This window comes from Bos indicus x Bos taurus, chromosome 8 (genome assembly GCF_003369695.1).
Source record: "Bos indicus x Bos taurus breed Angus x Brahman F1 hybrid chromosome 8, Bos_hybrid_MaternalHap_v2.0, whole genome shotgun sequence".
Taxonomy (NCBI): Eukaryota; Metazoa; Chordata; class Mammalia; order Artiodactyla; family Bovidae; genus Bos; species Bos indicus x Bos taurus.
In genome coordinates this window covers 45011093-45038897 of record NC_040083.1, presented here as the reverse complement: position 1 = coordinate 45038897, position 27805 = coordinate 45011093, and the positions used below count along the sequence as shown (strand labels likewise).

Genomic DNA, 27805 nt, shown 5'->3' with positions numbered 1-27805 from the left:
TCAGGATATACGTGAGGTCAGTTTTTCAACTTCCCGAGGGGCCATTAGTTGGGATCTTTAAAATGTCATGACTAGGTAAAACCAAAAATTTGAAGCCATTTCTTACTTTAACAGTAGCTATATGCTGAAAGACAGTCATGAAGTCATAGTTTTGAATAGCAAGGAGAATTTATATGAAATTTCATACCTGTGCCTCTCCTTCCTCTTCTGGTATGTAGCTATTTTCATTTTCAAAAGATAAATCCATGCCAAGAATTCAACTGGATAAGACCTAAAATTACTTTAATCTCGGTGTGTACCGGAAGGTATGCTTTCTTTGGCAACCTTGTAGAGCCAAACCGTACAAACTTTACATTCATGAACAAGGTTCTATCATAAGAAACAGAAATGAGGCTTTTTAGAACATGGGGTCAAGTGTAGCTTGAGAAACATATTGTAAACCTATTATTTAATACAAACTATCAGACATAGGATGGCTTATTGGTTTTAGAAGCTATGCAGAAGATGGAGTGAAATATAAGTCCTATAGGGGTCAAGAAAAACTGTTCCAGGCAATTCAGAATCCATCACCAACATAACCAAAATAAGTGTTTTAACTGAGGTTGAGAGGAGGACTTTGGAGAAAAATCTCAAATTTATTATCTTTTAATTTTTATTTCTGGAATTTTTATTATTTTAAAAAATGAGTTAATTAATTTGGCTGAACTGGGTCTTAGTTGCCACATGTGGAATATTCAGTCTTCATAGTGGCATGTGAAATCTTTGGTTGCAACATGCAGGATTTTTTGTTGCGGCATTTAAATGCTCAGTTGCAGCATAGGGGGCCTGTTTCCCTGACCGGGGATCACACCGCAGGCCCTCTGCAGTGGAAGCGCAGAGTCTTAGCCACTGGGCCACCAGGGAAGTCTGGGACAAGCTCACATTTACATATACGATTCTGTTGTGTCATATGTTTGTCATATGTTTGCTTTGCATGTGGTCCAGGTGTCACAGGTTCGAGTCCCCATTTTACAGACCAGAAAACTGAGGCTCGTGTCAACAAACTAATAAGTGGCGGACTTTGGATAAAATTTTTTAAACTTTGATTAAAAAAAATTTCTTTTACATACCCCCATGCATCTCTGTATCTTCAGAAAGAGGTAAATAAATCATTCTGGATAGTTTTATTTTCCGGTGGCAAAGGGTCTCTTCACTCAGGAAGAGAGACATAAGAAAAAGCTTTCTAAAATTATGTAATATATTCTCCCCCCCCGCCCCGAACTTATACTGAACATTTACAATGTGTTCCTGAGAATCCATCCTTAATTTTTTAAAACATTTTTATTATCTATTTATTTTTGGTTGTGCTGGGTCTTGGTTGCTGCACGTGGGCTTTCTCTAGTAGCAAAGGTCAGGGGCCGCTCTAGCTACAGTGCATGGGCTTCTCATTGTGGTAGCCTCTCTTGATGCAAAGAGCTGACTCACTAGAAAAGACCCTGATGCTGGGAAAGACTGAAGGCAGGAGGAAAAGAGAACGACAGAGGATGAGATGGTTGGATGGCATCACCTACTCAGTGGACATGAGTTTGAGCAAACTCAGGGAGATGGTGAAGGACAGGGATGCCTGGTGTGCTGCAGTCCATGGGGCCGCAGAGTCAGACACGACTGAGCAACTGAATGACGACTCTTGTGGAGCACTTGCCCTAGGGAGCTTGAGCTTTAGGAATTCTGCCTTGTGGGTTTAGTTGCCCTGAGGCATATGGAATCTTCCATAGCCACAGATCTTCCTACATTGGCAGGAAGATTCTTAACCACTGGGCCACCAGGGAAGTCCAGAATCCGTCTTTAGTATGGGTGATGCAATAGATGAGATGGTGCTCCCAGGGTCTGAGGTATGAGGGGCACTGGCCCCATGTCCTGGTGCTTTTCCAGTTTGCTGGTCAGAGTGATTTTTATTCCTGTCCCCATTCTGTTCTTGTGCTTGCCGTCTTTTCACTGCCTTAAATGGCAATCTGCAAGAGTCTTAGGATCTAAATAATTAAACCAGGTAGAATTGTACATAAAGTAAAAGTAAATAGGCCTGAAACGATGTGCAAGGAAAAGCATTAAGAGCACAGTCCTCAATTTCTATTTTCCTGTTACCTCAGCCCAATTAAATACATCTTTAAATTTTATATTGTTTCCCAGGTAGGAGAGGGCACAACTTAACTGAGTTCCAGGTAAGTGAAGGACAATGAAACTTTCATTAGAAGCAAGAAACAGATACAAGTGTATACACAGACACACACAGACACACGATTTTATTTATTTTTTCACTGGCACTGACTTACCCGACTTAAAAATTTTCACTGGACTAAAAAATAACTGATTTTTAAAAAATGACTGTATTTTAAATACTCATTTAGCATTTGTCTGTATTGTTCTATTGTTGAGTTCTTTTTTCCCCCCACAAAGAATGTTTTTCGTTTTCCCTGTGCAAAAAGTCTTTGCTACATATTTGCATAAACTAGTCACTAATAAGTCTTTCTTTAGTAAGGGAGTAGCAGAACAAGAGCCTAACTTTGAGTTTTAATGTTCCCATGCCCTGGTTTCTGCATGTGTAAAATGCAAGGCTGTAACATTCAGATGGTGTAGCAGGCTGTCTGAGTCCACTAAGGCTGGGCAATAATACCAGAGACTCGATGGCTTATGAACATTTATTTCATAGTTCTGGCTGCCAGGAAGTCCATGATCAAGAGCAGACTGGGTGGCAGCTGAAGGCCTGCTTCCTGGTTCACAGACAGCTGTCTTCTCCCTGTGTCTGCACATGTTGCAAGGGACAAGGCAGCTCCCTGGTCTCTTGTAAAAGAGCACTAATCTCATTCATGAGGCCTGTGATTGGGGGTCAGGATCAACACCTAAACATGCTGCCTTCAGCACAGGCTTAGCCACTAATGGCACAATAAAAGATCATTATCTGAACATGAATTCAACTGAAATTCAAGTGGACCTAAACCCAAAACCATATACTCACTCTGCAGCTTATAAAAAGTGTCCACTGTCATCTCCTCTGCTAGAGGGAATTAAAGCTAGCCTGGAAAGCTGCCTGATGGGACTACTGCGTGTCTGACTTGGAAATCAACTCTGTTCTACCCAGTTTCATCCTCTCTGTTAAGGCGGGGACACAGAGGTCCAGAGAGTTTGAGAAACTTGCCCAGAGACAGACAACCTCTTTTGGGGCTGAGCCAAGTCTCAGCAACTAAACAAGGTGTAGGACCAGGGTTCCTTTCATTAACACCAAGATATTTTTGTTTGTTTGTTTTTAAAGAAAAGAAAGGTGCTTTAATTAGAAGAGCTGGCATTTAATTAGTAGATCTGTGTCCAGAGATCAAGTCCCAAGATTCTGCTCAGCCAGGACAGTTTTAATGGGAAAAATGGAGGGGGAAGCAGCTCAGTGAATCACCGAGGCAGGAGGCTCTGCATCTCCACTCAGTGCAGACTGCCTGGCTTTCTTGTCAGAGTTATCTTGTCTGAGTGATCTGCCTGCAGGATTGCTTTGGGGGAACTTTTGGGTGTAGAGAGCTAGTCTGACTTCTTTTTATCTAAGAAAAGAATCAACAGGTTAGACAAAGCATGGTGTACATTCAGGAGAGCAAAGCTCAGGAGTTATTTTCATTTGCTTAATGATCACATTCTTACAATTAGGTTCTTTTAAGGTAGGAGGGGAATAGAAATGGGGAAATAGGACAAGGGTGTGGAATTAAAAATTATTGACAACCTAAAAGTTGAGAGTTAAGTTTTATTTTGCTACACCAACATCTTTTCATTTGTGTGGGCTTTCACAGTTTGCCAAGCACCTCCTTAGCTCCATTGACCTCGTTTATTATACTATATCCAGGAGATTAGGGAGATGTTCCCTGCCCCCTGGTCTTTGGGAGACTTTTTGCATACTCAGACCTATGTTTCAATAGCTTATTCTATACCGATCCTTAAAAAATATGTATACACACATGTAAATGTGTATGTACATCTATATGCGCATATGGAAGACACTTCGTGTGTTGCCCCATCACACCCTGGGTCACAAAGCACAAAGAGAAAATAGTCTTCATTTGACAGTTCCCGAGTTGCCACTGATGCTTCAGTACTAAAGGGCTTAGATGTGTTTACACTTTCAAGAGGAGGAGGAACATTTTAGGCTTCCCTTTAATAAGTCTCATTTTGAGATAGTATGATGAGGTTGGCCAAATATTCTTCATGCAGTTTTTGTGGTAAGTCCTTCAAAGAATGAATGGTCAAGCCCATTTATTTCTCCTCCTAGAATTTATCCTTCCTGTTTTTCTTAGTTGTGAGGTTATATATAAAGGTATGGGCATACAGACATTATGAAACATAAGGCTATCACGTGAGGCAGGAAATCAGACAAAACATTCAAAAAAACTCCATGGAAATTAAAAATCTAAACTCAGGGGGCAGGGTGGAAGGCGACACAGTCTTTTCACAGAGCTGTTACATACAATGCAACTGTCCTCAAATGCAGGAATGGAAAAAGCTAGCCATTCAGCTGCAGAACAAGGCTGGGGTCTTGGCTTTAGAGCTTTTCACGTCTTTAGCACTGGGCTGGGCAGCAAGTGTCTTTTCCAGAGTAGGCCAGAGCAGATAAGTCCAGCTTGGTCTTTAAGGCTTGAGTCAGCTCTGTGGCCAGCAACTCGTGGAGGGACACGCCATCGTGGGAATATACCCAGTTTCTCCCAGTCCAGTCGTAACGCTTGGGGCCGCTACAAGACGAAACACAGAGTAAGTTCACAGCAACTGCGCTTCCAAAGAAACTGTCACCAAGAAACTGACTGTAGTGAAGAACTAAAAAGTAATAAACAAGACATGTATTTGACTTCTTGTCTTAGGCTTGATTTAATATATCTGAGTCATTTTGAGGCTTGATTTAATATATCTGAGTCATTTTGCCGTACACCTGAAACGAACACAACATTGTGAAACCAACTCTAATTTTAAAAAAAGCAGAATTACATCATTATCCTCAAGAACAATTCATAGAACAATGCTCAAGACCTGAAAACATTTCAACCCTATTGACGAGTCTCCGTTTATCATATTCTGATCTTTTGCTTTTCCTATGATATGATATGCTATGATATCACATATGATAACCTGAAATGTCACAGACAGTTCGACAGTTCAGTCGCTCAGTTGTGTCCGACGACCCCATGAACCGCAGCATGCCAGGCCTCCCTGTCCAACACCAACTCCCGGAGTCCACCCAAACCCATGTCCATCAAGTCAATGATGCCATCCAACCATCTCATTCTCTGTCGTCCCCTTCTCCAACACCACAGTTCAAAAGCATCAATTCTTCGGCACTCAGCTTTCTTTATAGTCCAACTCTCACATCCATACATGGCTATGGAAAACCATAGCCTTGACTAGACGGACCTTTGTTGGCAAAGTAATGTCTCTGCTTTTTAATATGCTGTCTAGGTTGGTCATAACTTTCCTTCCAAGGAGGAAGCGTCTTTTAATTTCATGGCTGCAATCACCATCTGTAGTGATTTTGGAGCCCAGAAAAATAAAGTGAGCCACTGTTTCCACATCTATCTGCCATGAAATGATGGGACCGGATCTGAGTTCTCTGAATGTTGAGCTTTAAACCAACTTTTTCACTCTCCTCTTTCACTTTAATCAAGAGGCTCTTTAGTTCCTCTACACTTTCTGCCATAAGGGTGGTGTCATCTGCATATCTGAGGTTATTGATATTTCTCCCAGCAATCTTGATTCCAGCTTGTGCTTCCTGCAGCCCAGCATTTCTCATGATGTACTCTGCATATAAGTTAAATACGCAGGGTGACAATATACAGCCTTGACGTACTCCTTATCCTGTTTGGAACCAGTCTGTTGTTCCATGTCCAGTTCTAACTGTTGCTTCCTGACCTGCATACAGGTTTCTCAGGAGGCAGGTGAGGTGGTCTGGTATTCCCATCTCTTTCAGAATTTTCCTCAGTTTACTGTGATCCACACAGTCAAAGGCTTTGACATAGTCAATAAAGCAGAAATAGATGTTTTTCTGGAACTCTCTTGCTTTTTCGGTGATCCATTGGATGTTGGCAATCTGATCTCTGGTTCCTCTGCCTTTTCTAAAACCAGCTTGAACATCTGGAAGTTCACGGTTCACAAATTGCTGAAGCCTGGCTTGGAGAATTTTAAGCATTACTTTACTAGCATGTGAGATGAGTGCAATTGTGTGGTAGTTTGAGCATTCTTTGGCATTGCCTTTCTTTGGGACTGGACTGAAAACTGACCTTTTCCAGTCCTGTGGCCACTGCTGAGTTTTCCATATTTGCTGGCATATTGAGTGCAGCACTTTCACAGTGTCATCTTTCAGGATCTGAAATAGCTTAACTGGAATTCCATCACCTCCACTAGCTTTGTTTGTAGTGATGCTTCCTAAGGCCCACTTGACTTCACGTTCCAGGATGTCTGGCTCTAGGTGAGTGATCACACCATCGTGATTATCTGGGTCATGAAGATCTTCTTTGTACAGTTCTTCTGTGTATTCTTGTCACCTCTTCTTAATATCTTCTGCTTCTGTTAGGTCCATACCATTTCTGTCCTTTATTGAGTGCATCTTTGCATGAAATGTTCCCTTGGTATCTCTAATCTTTCCCATTCTATTGTTTTCCTCGATTTCTTTACATTTATCGCTGAGGAAGGCTTTCTTATCTCTCCTTGCTATTCTTTGGAACTCTGCATTCAAATGGGTATATCTTTCCTTTTCTCCTTTGCTTTTCACTTCCCGTCTTTTCACAGCTATTTGTAAGGCCTCCTCAGACAGCCATTTTGCTTTTTTGCATTTCTTTTTCTTGGGGATGGTCTTGATTCCTATCTGCTATACAATGTCACGAACCTCTATCCATAGTTCATCAGGCATTCTGTCTATCAGATCTAGTCTCTTAAATCTATTTCTCACTTCCACTGTATAGTCATTAGGGATTTGATTTAGGTCATACCTGAATGGTCTAGTGGTTTTCTCCACTTTCTTCAATTTCAATCTGAATTTGGCAATAAGGAGTTCATGATCTGAGCCACAGTCAGCTTCTGGTCTTGTTTTTGCTGACTGTATAGAGCTTCTCCGTCTTTGGCTGCAGAGGATATAATCAATCTGATTTCGGTGTCGACCATCTGGTGATATCCATGTGTATAGTCTGGTGATGTCCATGTGAAATATCAGGGCGGTGTCTTTTGGATGATGGCCATTCATGCACTACTGGCATGATCTGCCCCTTACCTATGTTATTATCATCATTTCAGTACATTTCATAACATTGGGCATCCACTATCTCTATCTAGTTTCAAAACATTTTCATCACCCAAAGGAAATTCCACATCCATTAAGCAGTTACTCCCTATTCACTCCTCTTCCCAGCTCCTGGTAACCGTCTCTACTGGTATTTTTAAGCAAAAACAATTTGCTTAATTCAATTTGAAATCCATGAAGGTGAGAGTCTGATGGGCTAGTTCATCCGTCTCAAGCTCATCTAGTGAACAAGAACAGCACATGCACTTCACGCTGGGAACACTGTGTCCGAGTGGCCCGTGTGACTAGGTTTCGCAGTGTCTGATTATTCCAGACCAACACAACCTGTGCCCATTAATTCCACTTCCTCCGGGTCTAGTGGAGGAGGGGACGTGCCCGCAACTGATGGCACTGCAGGGTGACGCCTTGATGGAGGAAGGAGCAGAGGACACTGCAAGCCCACAGGAAGCAAGGGGCTGCCAAGTCCAGCTGCGCTCACGGGAGCTTCTCCAAAGTGCAGGACTGGGACAGCTTTGCCAGGGAGGAGGAAAGTTCAGAAGGGAAGTATGTTTTGAAGGTTACGAAAACATCAAGGATTTCTGTATTATCAACCAAAGGCACTTTCTTAATGGGATAAAAGGGACAAACCAAAAGCACTGGGCTTTTACCATGTACAAACAGCCAAACACACAGAGGCATAATAACCTGGACCAAAGCCAGAGAGCGTTTCCTTGGCTCTGGACTCTGATTTGCTGCCAGGATACCAGGCAAGCATGAGAACGCCCAGGCCCCTCCACACTGCCCAGGGCTCTGTGCTCAGCCAGGGACACCCAGCTGTCCACCCAGACCTCTCCTTTATTCCATCCTTTAACGTCTTCAAGCAAGGTACTGAGGCAAAGCCAGTGTTTCTTCTGACCTGAAACGTTGTCAGTTAAAAAGCCCCAGGACTTCCCTGGCAGTTCAGGGGTTAAGACTCTGTGCTTCTAATGCAGGGGGCATGGGTTTGATCCCTGGTCGGGGAACTAAGATCCCCCATGCCATAAAATAAAATAAAAAGCCCTATAATATCAGAAAAGCAGCCCTAGGAAAGGTTATTTTGGGCCAATGTGAAAAATTGAGTGGAAAATAACTTTTTTTTTTGAGGAACACAGTATTTTCATGATAGTAAAAGGCTATGTGGCATATTTTCTTTCCAGATTCTCATCGTGAATTAAAAAAAAAAAAAAACAACTTAGGATTTCTCAAAATTTGTTATCATCCAGAAGTATATTTTTCTAAACATGCCTGAGGTAGGATCCTGTTGCTGGTAGGTGTGTCCAAATACGATAAGGACTTTTCAGTCTCAAGATACAACAAGAGGGAATTCTTTTAGTGGAGCCAGCACAGTTGGTTCTGGTGCTCTGCCTGCTATTTTCAAAGCCACTGATCCCCAAATCTGATGGCTGGATTTGTGGTCCACCCAGTTTCTCATCCTGATTCCTCTGGAGATGAAGGATAAGGCTGCAGCCCTCATGCATGGCCACAGGAAGGGTCGAGGTGGCTGTTTGAGACCAAAGAGAACAGGCTAATTGGCCCACACAGGGTAAAATCTCCCTCAACTTCAACTAAGTTAGATCTAAAAGCAAGACAGTCTGTGAATAAGCACCTGGCTAGAAATGAGTGATTCCTTGGAATTGGTTTTTCTTGAATGATAACATTCTTCCTAGATGAGGCTGGGATGAAGGAAGCCTAATGCTTGATTTAGTTTGAACAAAGAATCACACATTACAGCACCATAAACAGTACAATATTAACTACCTAAAAGTGATGTCAATGCTGAGGCAGGGAAGGAGTTAAACACTTTTCTTCAAAAAAATGGAAACACTGTGAGGCTTTCAAAGAATTCCAGGCTAGTTGTATCTGGGCCTTTCCCAATTCACAGTCTGAGTGTTCTCTTTGGAAGTGCTAATGAAGGAAGGACCAGGAAGGTTGTTCCGAGAGCTCTTTGTGGGCGTCTCTCCCTTCACTTTCTTACAACCACTTCAACAGCAGCTAGAGGGATGAGGGACCCTCTCTCCCTGCACATTCTCAGGCCTTGAAACGCAGCACAGAAGGTCTCCAAAACAATCTTTTATTCTGCTAGATTGAAAGCACATCAATGAAAAAGGTAGGAGGCATGGAATGCCCTGGAAGTACAGTTTAAAACACTCTCCAACCTCCACAGAGCACGCAGCCCAGTTCTGCAAGTGGAATTCAACTAACTTTTAATTGAGGTGCTCAAAACAGACCAGAGGTCAAACTTTAACGTGCTTTGAAGACAAACTGCAACTTGTTCACATGCTGTAATAGCAAAGGTGGCTTTTTCATGGAGAAAAAATGGCAAGGTGGGTTCCGAAAATTCTTCACTTCCAATCTTGTTAATATCCTGATACCTGCTTATAGCAGCCACATAATCATCAGAGTAAACCTTCCTACTGAGCCTGAGACATGCTGAAGAACCTCAGGAAAGGTTGCCTTACATAGGTGCTAATACACGAGGGTGACCCTTCTTAAACAGTCTACCAGGTCATGTTTCAAACAAGCTAAACCCTGAGAGACTTTGACTTCCGGACTTACCTGGATGGTGAAGATAACCAGATTTGCTTGTTTGGAGTCTGCTTGTTGATCACGTAGGTTCCTAGATCTCCACCCAGTTTAACTGTTAGAACACCACTCTGGTGCATCAGGTGGAAAAAAGCATGAGGAAGTAAAACAAGACAGGGTTATCACTGTGTCATAGTTGCCTCCTCTTTTGTTATATCTCAATTCTGCATTTATACCAGGGCACAACATACGCCAAAAAGGAACTGTCTTTAATTTAGTTTTTGGAATTAGATCACGCAGAAAGAGCACTGCTCTTGGAATCAGATGATGATTAATCACAACGACACATATGTCAGAGTGTTTTCCCTCATTCCCTTTGAGGTGGACAAGGCAAAGAATATCCTTATTCCCCTCCTGAGGTAAGAAGACAGGAGTGTTCAGTGGCTCTACTGCAGCCGACAAATGAAAGGATCAGCATCCTGACTGCTGCCTTGGTTTCTCAACGACGGGCCAGAACATATTAGAGACATTAAAAGACATAGGCACCAACTCTACTGCAGTCCCAGTCAGCACAAACATCGGGCAGACCAAGTTCATGACCGAAGAAAGGAAGAAAAGGCAAGAGAGAAGGAAGCCATCCAGCCACCAGCTTTGCTGGTCTCAGAGCAGCAGCCTGAGCTCCGCTGGCAGAAGGCAGACCCTCTGCACACCAGGGCTCTTATCCACTGCCCCCAACCCCCTCACGCCCCACCAAAGCAGCTCACAAGTTTCTCAGATGCCCCTCTCCAGCTTTATATTCCTCTCCGGAGCCTTGAATTCTTCAAAAGGCCGGTTGGTCTTATCTTTGCCCAATAAATGCTCATTTAAATTTGAAAACCCTCTTTCAACAAAGGAGCCTCTTACTCCTCAGGCCTGAGATCTCTCTAGACTGCACAGGATATTCAGGAAACAGCTCCACGGCTAAGCCTTGCTGCTCCCCAACCCCTGCAAGGCCCTCAGACAGGCAGCCTTTCAGAGTCCCTGTCCACCAACGGGTCCCCAGTGGTTCTTAGAATGTTTTGTGTTTGGTTTGCAAACACAAAGCGCTATTGAAAAGGTGGAGAGAGTGCCAATAATAATATAACTGATAGGCAGGGGATGGGGAGGACACTAGTGGGTTATATTTTTAATGATCTTTTTCCAATGAAAAAGAAATAAGCAAAATTATGGAGACGTTGGAAATATAAATGTTATAAACAAAATGAAGACATCCATAAAAATAGCATCTATTATTTTTCAGTACCTGCTCTGCACCAGGCACTGCTGGGCACTCTGTGTAAAACTGTTTCCTCTACGATCACGATCATAACCATCGGGAGGTGGAAATCATTATCCCAGTTTTACAGATGAGGACAACAAAGGGAAAGGGTAACAAAGGAAACTTAGAAACTGGGAAAGCTGATCTCAAATCCAGGTCTGCTCCAGCCCAGAAGATGCTGTTCTTCCCACAACACGAAGTGCTCTCTCAGTCCTGTTAATCAGCGATATCAGCTCAGGTATCTGCTGCCAGTTCTTTTGTTTGTTTTTAATTTAGCTGTACTAGGTCTTCGTTATGGCATGCAGGGTCTAGTTCCCTGACCAGGGATCAAACCAGGCTCCTGCACTGGGAATGCAGAGTGCTGACCGGTGGGCCACCAGGGTGGTGTTCAGCTGCCAGTTTTAAAATGCAGGGCTATGATCACGCAAGTTTGCTTTAAATTTTCTTTTTTTTCCTTTGAAACCTATCTGTGTTATTTTGTTAGGACTATCTTTCACTTATATTTCAGTTTCTTACAACTGTATAATTTGGTAGTTTTTAGCATGTCACAGTGTTTTCATAAAGTGTGCAAACATCCTCACTGTGTAATTCCAGGCTATTTTCATCACCTCAAAAAGAAGGTCTGTACCCATCACAGTCACTCATTTCCCCGTCCATATATATAGTTTATGGCTTATTTTCCCATATAATAGACTCAAGGAATCAAGACATAATTTCTTCTGATTTTACCTATTTGCGGCCCTTAAATGCCCTGTTGTGACCCTACACCCAGGCGGTACATGATACAGCAGGAAAGGCAGGGGCTGGGTCTAGGAGTGCATAGTCTCACCAGCTTCCTTAGGACAACAGCTGCTCCGCCCCCTTCAGAGACAGTTCGCGGAGCGGGGGCTGATGGGAGAACTGAGGCGATTCTGGGAAGGTTACCCTGGCACCCCTCAGCTGGGACTATGGCCTGTGTGTTTTCCTCACTGTATCTGAGCTGCCAGCTTGCCCCTCACCTGCTCCTTCCCTCCACTACTTAAAGTCCCCTGAGAGCAGATTTGTCTTTTCATCCTAGCATTTTCAATATCTGTGCAAAAAACTGATGGATTTTTAAAAACCCAATGAGAGAACCAAGTAGATGATAATCAGGCACTGTGATAACTCCTGGAACGTGAAGGGCAAGGTCACACAAGGCAACGCTCAACTACGCCCCCTCCTGTTCATTGTGTGCAATTAAGAGTTTTCTACTGAGGTTTTTGAGTTGCTAAGTCGTGTCTGACTCTTTGCAACCCCATGAACTACAGCACGCCAGGCTTCCTTGTCCTTCACTATCTCCCAGAGCTTGCTCAAACTCATGTCCATCCAGTTGGTGATGCCATCCAACGATCTCATCCTCTGTCACCTCTTTCTCCTCTTGCCCTCAATCTTTCCCATCATCAGGGTCTTTTTCCAAAGAGTTGGCTCTTTGCATCAGTTGGCCAAAGTATTGGAGCTTCAGCATCAGTTCTTTCAATAAATATTCAGGGTTGAGTTCCTTTAGGATTAACTGGTTCGATCTCCTTGCAGTCCAAGGGACTGTTAAGAGTCTTCTCCAACACCACAGTTGGAAAGCATCAATTCTTTGGCACTTAACCTTCTTAATGGTCCAACTCTCACATCCATATGTGACTACTGGAAAAACCATAGCTATGACTAGATGGACCTTTATTAGCAAAGTGATGTCTTTGCTTTTTAATACGCTGACCAGATTTGTTATAACTTCTTCCATTTCCAAAGGAAACTAGCTGCATTACTGGTTCCCCAGGAATTCTTAATGCTTTTGGAACCGTCTGCAAGTAACCCAGATAAAAGAGAGCTTTTTTTTGTACATTAATGTTATTCCTTAAGGAGCAATCTGAGTGTCTACTTAGGGAGAATGGGCAGATATCAATATGGGGCAATGGGGGAGAGAGGCAGTATTTAGCTCCTGACATCCAGACACTGACCAGTGGAAGCAGCCTCCAGTCATAGGAGGTGAGGCTTGATTCCGACTGGCAGCGTCAGTGGAAGCAAAAATAGTCATTTCCGTTGTTATAAGCTCATTTGTAGAAACAGACACATATGGGAATGGCATGTTGCATTAGGGGATTTCATCTATATGAATAGGCTTCCGTGGTGGCTCAGGGAAGCAGTAAAGAATCTGACTGCAATGTGGGAGACCCGGGTTTGATACCTGGGAGAAGGGAACGGCAACCCCCTCCAGTAGGCTTGCCTGGAGAATCCCATGGACAGAGGAGCCTGGCAGGCTACAGCCCATGGGGTCGCAAAGAGATGGACATGACTGAATGACTAACACACACCTATATGCGTGTGACTTCCCCCACTCCTAAAATGTACACTGACTTCCCCTTAAGGAATAAGAATAATGAATATACAGCGCTTTTACCTACATTGTTTCACTTAATCCTAAAATACACCTGGAGAAGAGGAGGTTACTGTTACTCACTTTACAGCTAAAGGACCTGTCCTCATGGTTAGATAATTCACTTAAGCATTCTAGGAAAAAAGTACAAATGCAGGATGCTAGGCCAGGCCCTCTGTCACCATATCCAATAAAGTGCTACCTCCGAGCAGGGGTGCATGACCTAGGACCCAGAGGTGGTCTTCAAGGCTCTGCAAACAGCACAGCCCTGGAAGCAGAAACTCCTAGGCATACACAGAAGTTTTTCTCAGGAGAGGATCCAGAGCAGTCAGATTCTCACAGGGTGTCCTGATCCCCAAATGGTTAAGAAGCCTCTGTCTATGGCAATAATATGCAGAAAACTCAGTGAATGAAGGGCATGGCAACCGGTAAATTCTATTTAAAGTGACTAAGAAGCTAGGGCTCCACCTGGAAAGAAAACAAAGGCAGCTTGGAGGTAACTCTAAATAGCATGGTGCTTGTCACAGTTTCCAGGGTCAAGTGCAGTGACTCCATGGTTACCTAGCCATGGGTGGGGCTTTGGCTCCTGCAGGCAGTTCCCTCTGATAACCATAACCAGTAAAGGATGAAGCCTGGACCCAGATACTGACAACCACATGACCTGCCCCACCCGGACAACACAAGAGCCACGAAGCTGCCCATGTCTCCCAGTCCACAGAAGGGAACAGAAGGGAACGGGTTTATCTAGAGTATTGCTTTCATTTGCCTATTTGGCCAATAGCAAGTTGATAAAACAGTTCTATGTGCTGAGTGCCATCACTGAAAGTATGTAAAAGTAGGTGAGTCTCATTTCATTTATACAGTGAATCGACATTTCTTAAGTCCCTGCTATGTACCTGGCAATGTTCTAGGCATTGGAAGACCAGGAGTGGACAGTGTCCCAGCTGCCAAGGAGCTCACTGTAGCCATGGGAGCTGGTGTGTAAAGAGACAGTTACAGCAGAGGGTGTCAGTATCAAACTCAAGAGTGCTGGGCAAGGAGGGCTGGTGGTGTCTGCCTGGAGCATCTACGAGGCCTGCAGAGGAGGTGACATCTGACTCAGGGCAGGGAAAGGCTGTGCTCCAACCAACTAATGGTGTTACAGGTGCTCTACCATCTATAATGTAATGTCAACTAACTTATCTTATATGTGAAATACATAAGTTAGCACCTGGAGGACTCTGATCAGAAATTCACACCTGAGGTAGCCCAACAACAGAGGGAGCTACTAAATCTCTAGTATAGAGTGCATCTACACTAGAGATTTTCCTAATTAGCACATGATTTACTAGATATACTTCTTCCCTAGTGAGGAGAATGATACTCAAGACGCAGTGTATGGATCGGGTGGAAAAACTCAGGTGCCTCTTCCCTTGCACGAATGGGCAAGTGCAGCAGCTGAGCACTCTTCAGAGAGACCCTGTGAAGATAGGGAAGGCCCTGACCCCGCACTGAGCACAAGCTTTTGTTGCCTGCCTCGTGAGGGAAGCAGAATCCAGCTGCTACAATACTGGCACCTTCGCTTCTAATGAAACTGTCAAATAAAGTATTTGAGTCAAGCAGGGACATGCTTCACTAATCCTATAGGAACAGGTGGGGCGACTGCTTCTGTGGTGTCTCCAAGTGTGGCAGAACTTAGCCTGAGACTTGGTTTCCCTATAGTTACCGCACCTAGGAAGGAGGCTGGGGGAGATGAGACCTGTAGCTTCCCCTAGCTCTAATCATCCCACAGATGGGCAGGTTGGAGGGACCAGTCTGTAAGGGTTCCCTGGTATCTCTCCCTTCTGAGGCTGCCTGCATAAGCACGTCCACAGCCCAGCCTGAGCACTGCTGCATTTTCTGGTGCTGACAGCTTCCAACGAATCCACCTGGAAGGCATTTAATCCTTTCCTGCCCTGCCCCATTACCACCAAGTCCCTTACTGTCCTTACAACCAGGCTTGACACCTGCTCCATTTGATGGAGTCCTTTTTCTAGCCAGTACCCCCAACAGTAATATCCAATACCATTTCTATCACTTTAGCCTGACAGCTGGTTGTCCTAAATAATCCCATGATTTAATCCCAAATGCACACTTCATGACATTTCCTGGTATTAATTAATTGCTGTCAAGAGGATTAACTTCTGCAGGGGATTTGCTCCCACTGGTCAAAAAGAGCTGCTCCCTACGGCCTAGGCAATAATTCTCCATAAATCCAAAGGCTGACCCTAACTCAAGTCTGCCACCTGGTGGCCAGCTGATTCACACCAGCACTACCTGGGCTTCTAGGATCTGTTTAAGTTTCATCCAGCCCTGGATGAAGCATCTGGGGAGTTACTCTAAAAACTTCAAAAACCTCAATGCCTGGCTTGGGCCACAACCTAGACCAATCAAATATTCCTAGAGGTGGGACCCAAAGGTGCTCTTTAGAATCTCAGGTGAGCTTTTCAAAAACAGGCTTCCTAGGACTGCAGCCTGAATTTCCAGGAAGCGAGGCACATGTCTAGTCTGAATGCATCTTAGGCAATCTCTCACCCGGCTTAAGAACTAGCAGTCTAGCTCAGTGTTCTCCGTGCCTGCATGAGGAGGGCTGTCTTGCTACACAAACACATATGCCTGGCTTCCTTCCTGATTTACCTTCATAGGTATTGAGTGAAGGTTCAAAGTCTGTATTTTCAGGAAAAATGAGGGCTCAGAGAGGCTGAGTGACTTGCCTGAGGTCACAAGACTGGTGCAGCTGAAACCAAAACTCCAGTCTTTTGGCCCCATCCATAACTGCATGCTACTGGAAAGGAATTCTCTATCTCAGTGAGCTAAAATTCTTAGGGAGGATACAGAAGAATGAAGAGAAGAAAAGAGGTACCCCAAAGGAGACATCATAGTCTTCAAACGTGTATGGTTTGTCTGCAAGATCTTCAAAAAACTCTGCTAAGGAGTCCAGTGTCTCCTCGGCCAGTCTTTCATAGGTGGTATCGTCCAAAGTGCTGCAGGGGGAAGAGAAACAACGCCAATCATGCGATCACCAAACTGCTGCATTTTATTAGCATCAATTGATATTTATTTTTTACTTAAATTTTTTAAATAGATGGAAAATATCTAACATATACAGAGTAAAAATTTAAAGAGCATGAAAGAATTTAGAGAAGTCAGTCTTTCTTCCCAAACAGGCTAAACTATGATGAGCAATCTTCTGTATCCTTTTAGTCACCCCCTACACTGTAGCCCACCAGGCTCCACTGTACATGGAATTCTCCAGGCAAGAGTACGGTAGTGGGTTGCCATTCTCTTCTCCAGGGGATCTCTCTGACCCAGGGATTGAACTCCTGCACTGCACACCAATTCTTTACCATCTGAGTCACCAGGGAAGCCCAACATATACAGAGTAAAAATTTAAAAAGCATGAAAAAAGTAAGCCTTTCTTCCCAGACAGGCAATCTGTGTATGAGCAAGCTCTTCTGTATCCTTCTAGAATTTTTATATATTTTTTAATATACAAATGAAGCACCTTGCAGTTTTCATTTCATATGTCTTAGACATTGTTCCATATTAGCACGTATGGGTTTTCACAGTATTTTATCTTATGTTATTCATTCAGCTTGTCCCTTTCAACTGGCCATTGAGGTTGTTTCCATTGCTTTTGTTATTAACATTTGTTGGGCAAATCACAAAGTGGGAGAAAATACTTGCATTCCATATATCTGAAAAAGGACTTATTTCCAGGACATGTAAAGAACTCTTACAAATCAATAAGAAAACCCAACAGGAAAATACGCAAAATATTTGAACAGGTTTCATTAAAAAAAAAAAAGATATCCAAATGGTCAATGAACATATGCAAAGGTGCTCAACCTTGCTAATCTTCAGGAAAATGAAAATTAAAAAACCACAATGAGATATCACCAGAACGGTTAAAACGAAAGAGAGAATATGAAGAGTCGGTCAGGAAGTGCAGTAACCAGAGCGTTCAGATACTGCTGATGGGCAAATAAATTAGACAAGCATTTTGGAAAACTATTGATACTTCTACAAGAGTTGAATACATTCAGGTGCTGTGACCATCAATTCCACTCTTGGGTATATACTCAACAGAAATGCATACCCAGGTTCATCAAGAGACACGCACCACGCTAGAATGTTCACAGCAGAACTATCCATTAGCCCAAATTAGAGGCTGCCCAAGTATCCAGACATAATACAGTAGATAAATAAACTGTGATACCTTCAAACCATGAAACACTACAGTGCAAGACAGAATTGTCTACAAAAATAACAATATGGATGAATCCCACAATAAATGGTGACTGAAAGAAGCCACACACAGACATACTTATTCTTAATACCATTTATATAAATTTAAAAGGCAGGCAAAACTAATCCATGTTATTTGAAATCAGAATGGTAGCTACTCTGGGACAAAGAGGGGTTAATAATTAGAAGTGAGCAGAAGGCCTGCTCTCAAGGGGTTGGTAACATTCTATTTCTTGAGCTAGTTCTTGAGTTACATGGTATGTTCAGTTTTTAAAAATTTATCAAGCTGAATACTTGAAGATATTCTATATAGATATTATTTTTTAATTAAAAAAATGCTATAAATCTATAGACACAGAAAGTGGTTGTCTGGGGCAAGGAGGAATGAGGAGTGATTACTAATGGCTATGGAGTCTCTTTTTGGAGTGATGAAATTGTTCTGGAATTAGATAGTGGTAAAAATTGCATAATTTTGTGAGGATACTAAAAACCACTGAACGGTACATTTTACTTTATATATATATTGGTTGGCTGGGTTTTTGTTTTGTTTCTGGCTGTACCAGGTCTTAGCTGCATCACAAGGGGGATCTTCATCGCCTCGTGCGGGCTTAGTTGTGGCGTGGTGGGATTCTAGTTCCTTGACCAGGGATCAAATCTGAGCTCTCTGCATTGGGCACAGAGAGTCTTAACTACTGGACTATAAGGGAAGTCCCAGTGGTACATTTTTAAATGGTGAATTTTATGGTATGTAAATTATGACAATGAAAACTGCCAGAAACCTCCCTGTATAGAATGTATCTATAGGTTACAAGAGGTGTCTTGGAAAACTCCATCACTGGAGAGTTTCTAGGAGGCCCAAAGTAAGACATTCCATGGACTGTAGCCCATCAAGCTCCTCTGTCCATGGGATTCTCCAGGCAAGAATACTGGAGTGGGTTGTCATTCCCTTCTCCAGGGGATCTTCCCAACCCAGGAATTGGACCCGGGTCTTCCACATTGCAGTCAGATCCTTTACTGTCTGAGCCACCAGGGAAGCCTGTGCATATAGGTGAAATCCCCTAACTCAACATGTCATTCCTGTGTGTGTCTGTTTCACCCACCTCAAGGGCACAATGTGCGGAAGGCTACGGGGCTGAGTGGTGGGCCTGGGGGGCGGGTGTTGGGCATTTCCCTCTCCCCCTCCTCAGTTAACGCTGATCAAGGGACATCTGAAGAGAAGCAGGACAGACTGATAGGTGCCCAGAGGAGCTTGGGGAACATAAAGACACACCTGACTCAGGCATAAAGCCCAAAGTCAAGAGCTTAGCAGGTGTTATCTGGCAGTGGCAGGTGGGTCATGGCAAAAGCGGGCTGCCCTACACATGGCAGGTCAAGGTACGCTTCCCAGAGGCCAGAAGTAGACCCTGAAGAAGGGAGCTAGGCATGGAGCGTCTGCCAAGGTCCCACCCAACCTCAGAGGGCTGTCTGGAGGGATGGGGGGACAGTAGCAGAGAGTCTGTGCAAGGAGGGGCTGGAAATGGTGCCCCCGAGGCGAAAACCTAACCCATGCAGACGTAGCACTTGTTCAGAGGCTGCGGGGAGGGCCCAACGACACAGACATGGGAGCCCGGAGCCTGGAGGTCCCTGTCAGCTGCTGCCTGTGATAACCTGGAAGGCCCATACTGTCCTGCAGAGCTGGAGCTCTGGCGACAGTTTAGGATGTTCCTGCGTGTGGGTGGCTCCCTGCTGCCGTTAGCTGATGAACACAGAAATGGTGAGCCAGGAGAAGACCAGCCGGTCTACGCTGGGGAGCTGGAAGCAGTGCCGAGATGGATGAGCCAAGGGGAGAAGCTAAAGCCTCTCATTAAGCCAAAATAGGGGACCTAATTCTGTTGCAAAAAGCAGGTTAAGAGTAGTCTTTAGTGTTATGACCTCAAGGAAAATGCTCTTAGGTTGAGACAGGTGGCTGTGGGAGTGAGGATGCCAAAAATAAGTCAGTTGGAGACTCCCATTCCAGGTGGGACTAGTGGAAAAGGACCCGCCTGCCAATGCAGGAGACGTAAGAGACGCAGGTTCAATCCCTGGGTCGGGAAGATCCCCTGGAGGAGGGCATGGCAACCCACTCCAGTATTCTTGCCTGGAGAATCCATGGACAGAGGAGCCTGGTGGGCTACAGTCCATAGGGTCGCAGAGTTGGACATGACTGAAGTGACTTAGCACATACAGGAGGCTCCAGGTGGCTGGTATGTGAGACTGACTAGGTCTTAAGAGATCAGATGCCTACTAGGTTTCTGAGAAAATCCTGTTATCAAAGAAAAATCAGTCTGGCCGAGTGGAGCCTTAGGACAGCCTGCAGAAACTGTTACTATCAGCAGGGAGAGGGCTGTGAAGACTGCTCACCCCCAGGAAGGACACGTTCCACTGCCTGTGTCCCCTGAGGCCATGGGGAGGGACAGCCAGTGAGGAGCCTTCTGGGGGCAGAACTGGGGTTTCTTAGAGGAATGTCCCCCACAACCAGGGTAGAGCTTGTCCCAGGGCAGCCCAGGGGGCTCCATTGCTGCCCTCTTCAAATAAAATGTCATCTTTTACTTGAACACGAGCTACTGATGTACTGGTTATCTTGCCCCTCTCCGTGTGTGTTTGTGTGTAGGTCGGAGAAGCCATTCCTAGACCTGGAGACAGGACTGCATGTCATCTGGCCATCTCGGCCTTCGAGGCAGATGAGGGACTGTGGGCCTGTGGTTGCGGCCCCAGGATGTGTGTAGAAGGTTACAGGGGCCGGGGCAGGGGTGGTGTCATGCAGATTCATAGAGGGCTGGGCTGCAGCAGCGCCCAGCAGCTTTCCCCCAGAACCCATCACCTCTTCCCTCCAGGACACCCACTAGACTACCTTACTGGCCTCCCCTCCTCTTAGCTGGGGCCCTGGGACCAAGTCCTTCCCACTAAAATGTGAGTGAGGGACAAACACCACTGCTGGGCCTGCCATGCTCTCGTCCATTTCTGTGGAGTGTACCGTGGATGGGATGACCCAGGCTTGACCGGCAGAGGGCAGATGGTGCAGATAGGAGACAGGAAGGTGGAGGGAGTCCGGCTCTCTGAACCATTTCACAGAGGTACGGCCACCCTGCTCCCACAGAGAAGGGGGCCTGCTTGGAGCCATTTCAATTTGGGGTCTACTTGTTACTGAAACTTGGCCGGCCCTAAAGACTAAGATATCAAAGAGAATAACAAAACTCTGGGAACAACCTCAATGTCCAGCAATAGGGAATGCGTTAAATGAATCATGGCACATCCATACAACTTAGAACTATTTCACTAAACATAGTACAGTGGATAGTTAGTGATGTGGGAAGATGCTTATGAGCGCTACTTCTTAGGGAGAAGACAGGTTTTCTGTGGGATGGGTTTTGAGGTTTTTGTTGTTAAAAAAAAGTGAAAGGAAAGAAAAAGACAAGTATATGTATGTGTGCATATGTTATACATGGAGGGGGTGGTGGAAGGAAGAAGTGATCTCTGACATGCAAGATGCTTTGTCTTACCCAGCATCACCCAAAGTTCCCGCTGTCCTCAAATTTATCCAGCAGACACTTTGCTTTTTGACATCCAGGGTCTGGTTGAGGCAGCGGAGGCTCAAGCTCTAAAAGCCAAAGTGAAGAACATTACCATTTTCCAATACATTACAGTCCATTAATGCGCAGTTTAAATATTATTATGGGTACACTCAGGAGTAACCAGGTTAAAGTTTTTCAGACTATTTCTTCCTCGGCAATTTTTTTGTCTTCTTTTGGTGCAATACACTGCACTAGCCCAGGCTCTCTCCCCAACGCAGGCTGTGCTCCCCAACGCAGTAGCCACTCACTACATGCACCTATTCAAATGTAAATTTACTGAAGTAAGATCAAAATTGCAAAGTCAATTCCCCGGTCTCATTAGCTACCTGTGGGGTGTCGTGTGGCACAGACTCAGGACATACCTACCATCACCGGAAGTGCTGCTGGCTGGGATGGGGTGGTGAACAAAGACGGGGTGAGGAGTGTCAGCAAAGTCTTAGAATGTGACTAAAAGGAGCAAGCACAAATGGCTGGATGGCCAGGATGTAGCTGCAGACTGCTGCCTGACAGATCTTAATAACACCATCTGCAGGGGACACTGTGACACACTGATTTCTTTCAATACCTAACTACTTCCTCTGAGCAGTGGGGTCTGAGCTATGACCAGCCGGAGAGCTGTCAGAGGGGATGGAGGCTCGAAAGGAGAGAGAAGTGGTCCAGCAGAATGGAGAGGCGGCAGGGGAGTGATGGAGAGGCGGGCTGCAGGGCTTCATCTGGGGGAGACGCCGAGGGGCCTGCAGAGCTTGGCGGCAAGGTTCACCTTCTCCAAAGGGCACCGTGGCTGCCACCAAGAGGAGGGGACAGAGGCTGTGGTTACTCTCTTGGGCCATCGGGGCCCTGGGCAAGCTGGGAAAGACTAAGGCTGAGACGTGAGGGGAGGAGGAGGAGGAAATGGGGGTGTAGGACACAGATGGCCATTTAAAAACATTGGCTTTGAAGAAGTGAGAGAGTGGCTGTGAAAAGCACAGTGTCCCACAGCATGTTCTGGAGTGTTCACCATCAACTGGGTGGTGATCCCAGACTTTAGAGAAGGGACTCATTTAGTCCTCATTGCCCGCCTAGGAGGAAAGTGTTGTACTGTGACAGTCGTCATTCATGATAGAGATGCCCTGTAAAGTTGGTGGATGAGCGAGTTGCTCCTGAGGGAAATACGGAGAGGTTCCTGTGAGCCTCTGGACTCGTTTTCACCAAATGATCAAGGCACAACCTGGTTTTACACGTGTTTCTGTTTAAAGACGCCTCTATCATATATGTTGTCGATTCACTGACCCTGGACTCACAGCCAACAGCACTAAAACTCACGTTTTGAACAAAGCTTACCCAGCCCGCCTGTTTCCTCCCTAAGGTCCCTCACAGCCTTCCTGCACAGAGCAACCAGACAGCACTATGCTTGGGGCCACTTTAAACAGTGAAATCAACCAGGAAAAAAAAAAAAAAGCACAAAACTGTGCCACAAAACTAAACCATGAAGAACATGCCCAGACAGACTGTGCAAAAGACCCTCGTTTCCAGTGTGGGAGCTGAAACAAGAGGGCAGGGCCTGCTGTGACCTCAGCCAGGGTCATGCGAGTGTGGGTGACTCAGGCTTTCTGCTGCTCTGCGCACATCCTAGCATGACCCTGAAAGGGCCTTGAGTATTGATTTTGGGGTTACAGATACACCACAGTGAGGAGGTGGGTGCACAAGTACAGGATCCAGGAATGAGGAGGGTCGACTGTACTTGTATTTTACAGACGAGGAATTTGAGGCACGGCAGGGTCACTTGCCTAAGTCACACAAACACACAGATACAAAGCAGGGGAGCTGGGATCTGAACCCATGCTGTCTGGCCCCAAGGTCCTGGCCCCAAAGGCAAGAATCGCATCCTGGGAACGATACAGGGCTCGAAACACAGAGGGGAGGGCTTTGAGAACTCGGGGCTCACGTCAGTCAGTTTTCCCTTCTCTCGTGGATCTCGGCCTCTCAAATCCTAGCTGTCTTAGTCCGTCTGCTACCTTCACACACAGTGTTTCTCTTTTGTCCTTTAATTGTATATCTTCGATGGTTCTGATTGGAGAGCTAGTCTCAAGCAAGGTACTCATTCACAGCCAGAATAGAAGACTTTATTCAGCTGTTTTTTTTCAAGTTTCTTTTTTTTTTAAATGAATGAATTAAAATTTGGCGATGTCAGGTCTTAGTTGCAGCATGTGGAGCCTTCGTGTTGTGTCACACAAGATCTTTCGTTGTAGCACGCGGGCTCTCTAGTTGTGGCAAGTAGGCTCAGTTGCTCCACAGCATGTGGGATCTTAGTTCCGTCACCAAGGATTGAACCCATGTCCCCTCCATTGCAAGGCGGATTCTTAACCAATGGACCGCCAGGGAAGTCCCTATTCAGCTGATTGTAATCACAAGGGAACAGTTGCCAAAGACCCCCTCCATCATCTCCTACCTGCTTCTCCCTAATCTAACATTCTCTGTGGTGGTGGTGGTGTAGTCACTAATTTGTGTCCAATAGTCCGCCAGGCTCCTCTGTCCATGGGATTTTCCAGGCAAGAAGACTGGACGAGGTAGCCATTTCCTTCTCCAAGGGTTCTTCCCGACCCAGGGATCAAACCCAGGTCTCCTGCATTGCAGATTCTTTACCGAATGAGCGATCAGGGAAGCCCGACATTCCCTGGATAACTGCTTAACCTTTCAGACCTCTACTTCCTCCTCTGAAGGCAGCAGTCATGGACTGCAATACCCCAAACTTGGGGCCTGATGGTGATCAATCAGTTTGTTTTGAAGCATGTCAGGACAGTGTGGAGAGAGAGGACCTCAGGGGGGAAATCTGGCCTTTGCTAAGGAAGAAGCTGCCCCACTCTGATTGTGGGCTGCAGATGGACTTCAGGGTGGGCAGGGCTCTGTTATAAGAGCGCCCCCTTAAGCCCCCCGAGGCCAACCCTCCTGCTGCCAAGGTTACCTGGAGCCCCTGGACTGTGTGTCTGTGGCAGGTCTGCCCACTCGAGTGTCCAGGGCTCAGTGACTTCGTGAGCTCGGTACAAGGCCGGCTAAGGGGAGACGCTGCAGGAAATACTAGGTAGTTCCACAGGCTCCAGCTCAGACCCTGGACATGACCCAACCTAGGCCACTCTGGTGAGGCTTGGCCTGATGGCCAGCAGGGAGGCTAGCCCAGGGTCCCCTTGTCACCCTGGGCTATGGCAAACCGAAAGCTTGAAGAGTGAGTCAGTTCTCATCCACTTCTGGGAGGACAAACGGGCACAACCACTCTTGGCATCAAATGAGTTGAGTATCTGCTGGCTCCTCACTCAGCAAGGCCAGCCTGAGGACTTCACCCAAGACAAGACTCTGTTCACACACACAGAAACGCCCACTGCAGCACCATGCCAGGCAAGAGCAGCACAGAAGGAACAGGGTGATGAACATGTGCATTCTGTAGAAGGGGCACCTGTGACCAGCGTGGTCCTGACTGCCTGGTTTTCCTGAGAAGAGAAGTCAGTGATTCCAACTTTGAGCGTAGGCAACCAATCCCAGGGATATCTCCAACACAGTCAAATAGCACACCTCAGTGGAAGGGTTAAGCCTAAAGTCAACTTCCAGAGCTCCATGAACAATTTGAATTGGATTTCACCTGCCCTTTCACTACCCACAGTCCATCCAGTGGACCAGCCACTCAGAGCTGATCTCTGCCTGCCTGCCTTCCCGCCTTTGCCCATTCAGTTCTCTCCTGAAGGCCGCTCACCACCTCCTGCTATCTGCAGACCCTGATTAAACATCACCTCTATCCTCCCGTGTAACCTCCTTAATCCCATAGTCCTTTGGGCTTCCAAGTCGTGGAGTAACTGGGTCAGGCATTTCTTTGTAACCCGGGGGAGAGAAGTGAAATTAAGTGCTTAAGACTTTATATATGTTAATTAAACCTATGCCAGCGGTAATCTCTTCCCAGAAAAACAAGCCAGGCCTCAGAGGGGTTCCGCCATCCCTCGAGGTACCTCTGCTGAGTCCAGGAGCCAGAATTTGGAACCCAGGCCCGATCCAAAAAGCCCTGCTGCTCTAGCTGCAGTGCTCCGCAACTCTGACATCTTCACCTCGCTAGATGAAAGCATTTCGTTCATAAAAGCCCATGCTTGAAAGCATCGCTCTGATAGTACACATTTATATCATTATATTGATATATACACTATTTGACTTAAGTAGTTCTATATTCATAGCATGCTAATATTATACATAGAATACTTATATGTATATTATAGTACCTAGCATATATTATTACTTAAATTTAAGTTCTCGAAAAGAGCAGTGACAAGCTTAGAACTATCACTGGCCCCTAAGAGTCAGTCCCCGCCCACCTTTCCTGCTTTTCCCGCAATTGCACCGCAGGATACAATCGCCCTTTTTCTCAAGAAAGCGGAAAACAGTGCAAAAGTAACCGGGAGAAACGGAGACTGGGCACTGCTCAGCCGCGCGCCGCCGCACTTTCCCCGCCCAAGCGCGGCCCCGCCGGAGCTGGGGCGAGTGCGCTTGTCCGGCGCGTCCTCGGCGTGCGCGGCCTCCCTCCCGGCGTGCGGCCTGCGCAGCTGCCGGCGCGGATACTTACGGACTGGCTACGCGCCGGGGCCTTGGCGGTTCCGATTCGCAGGCCCGGGAGGCCGGAGAGCGAGAGGTCCTTCGCCGGCCGCGGGGCCCCGGCACGGGTAGGGGCAAAGCCCGGGAGCGCGGAGCGGGGCAGGAAACTGGCAACCGAGCGGCGCCCGAGCGTCCACATGCTCTTTGTGATCTGCGGCGGCTCCGCCCTCCTGCTCGGGAAATGGCGAGCGCCACCTGGTGGTCACGGATTGCAGCCGCAGATTCCCCTTTTCTGTTGGCTTGGGAAATGACTAGAAGTTAGACTTTAGGAAGAACTTCCCTGCATTGCTCTATCTCTGCTTTTAACAGAAATAGAAAGCTTGTTTAATGCAAAGCACGAGGCTTAACCCTTGGGCAACGTAGTGAATGCATAACCCAGGTCCCTGACATCGGAGACTTCAGCTTAGTGACCCGTTGGTGGAGAATTCTATACAGAAAGGCTTTGGGAGCTGCAGTTCTGCTGTGAACTGAGTGGGATGCAGGTCTTGAGGTTGCTTGAAAGCCAGTATAGATTAAAGCAGCTAGGAGAGTACAGACAGGAGACTGCCTCCCTGGTTTAAAAATCTGACCTCTGCCCACTTCATAGACCAGTGAGTGCTAAGTCGCTTCATTCATGTCCGACTCTTTGCGATCTGCTGGAGTGTAGCCCTCCAGGTTTCTCTGTCCATGGGATTCTTCAGGCAAGAATACTGGAGTGGGCTGTCATTCCCTTCTCTAGGGGATCTTTGCCACCCAGGGATTGAAGCTGGGTCTCCTTCATTGCAAGCAAATTCTTTACCGTTGAGCCAGCCGGGAAGTTAATTAACCTCTCTGTGCCTTCTCTATGGGGGTAGAAATGTTTCTACTTCACAGGGTTGTTGTAAGGATAAAATGAGTTAATCTGGAAAGTTTTTTCTCGGACAGGCCCTGGATCCTGTTAAGCCTACAAGAAATATTGTTAATACATTTTAAAATAAAATTTTACTTTGGTAGTATATTTCAAAGGAATACAAATTGTGAAAGTTCTTTCAATTTTGTATATGCTTCAGAAAATGTCAAATATGCATGCTAGAGAATATCATTTTTATGGGTAAGATAGTGGCCACCTTGGTACTTTGTGAATAGTGGGGATAAGACACATATATAAATACTTAGGACAATGACAAATGTTACAGAGTGGCAGAGTTGCATGGGAGAGTATTTATAACTAGAAGTGGGGGCAATCAAGGAAGTCTTCGTGGAGGAAGTGGCATTTGCACAGGACCTGGAAAAATAGGGTAGAGGAGATGGGATCTGACTGGCTATCTGACAGGGCGTTTTTCTGGATGAGAGATGTTCTCCTGCATTCAGTTAATTCTAAGCAGCCATTTATAGAGTACCTGCTGCATATATGCCGGGGAATGCTGTTAGACATCCTATTATGAACAGGAAGGCCACCCACAACGCAGAATCATCCAGTCCAAAATGGCAGTGATGCTACATCAGAGAAGCACTCATGAAGCCACACTGGAAGAATCCATTTGAGGCAAAGGGAATTGTGTTGGTTGGTGACCTTTGCCCTGACCCCGCTGCACTGACAGTGAGGCCCTTCCTCACACACTCAGAATGCAGTTATACACTTAGAGAGCTGCAGCCTTATCAACCAGTGTGCTTAGCGTGTTCCGGCATAGAAGGGTGCCTGCTCCAACTCCCAACAAAGCTGGTATCCCTGCCCTATCTTTTGAGTCAAGGAAACAGACTCAGCATAGCAGAACAGAAAATACTAAGGTCTCCCAGAAATTTGTCCTTCTCCAGGTCCTGGGAGGTGGTAAAAGAGAATTGGGCACACCAGGTTAGAGATGATTTTCATGTTTAAG

At 45.7% G+C, this 27805-nt stretch overlaps 1 protein-coding gene and 1 long non-coding RNA gene across 6 annotated transcripts in view; one reads left to right on the top strand and one right to left on the bottom strand.

Moving 5' to 3' along the window:
- Positions 1-3737: 3737 nt before the first annotated feature.
- On the bottom strand, positions 3738-26147 carry FXN (frataxin). The gene is made up of 5 exons (XM_027549421.1): positions 25942-26147; positions 21294-21391; positions 16391-16511; positions 9863-9960; positions 3738-4736 (listed from the first exon to the last, which is right to left on the bottom strand). The coding sequence occupies exons 1-5, from the start codon at positions 26107-26109 to the stop codon at positions 4568-4570; spliced, it is 654 nt and encodes a 217-aa protein (XP_027405222.1). The 5' UTR covers positions 26110-26147; the 3' UTR covers positions 3738-4567.
- The window catches only part of LOC113897097, a 90434-nt gene continuing 88579 nt past the window's right edge, over positions 25951-27805 (top strand). For all 5 annotated transcript variants that reach the window (XR_003512258.1, XR_003512255.1, XR_003512254.1 and 2 more), the window contains exon 1: positions 25951-26038. This is a non-coding gene — a long non-coding RNA (uncharacterized LOC113897097). The remainder of the gene's footprint in view (positions 26039-27805) is intronic.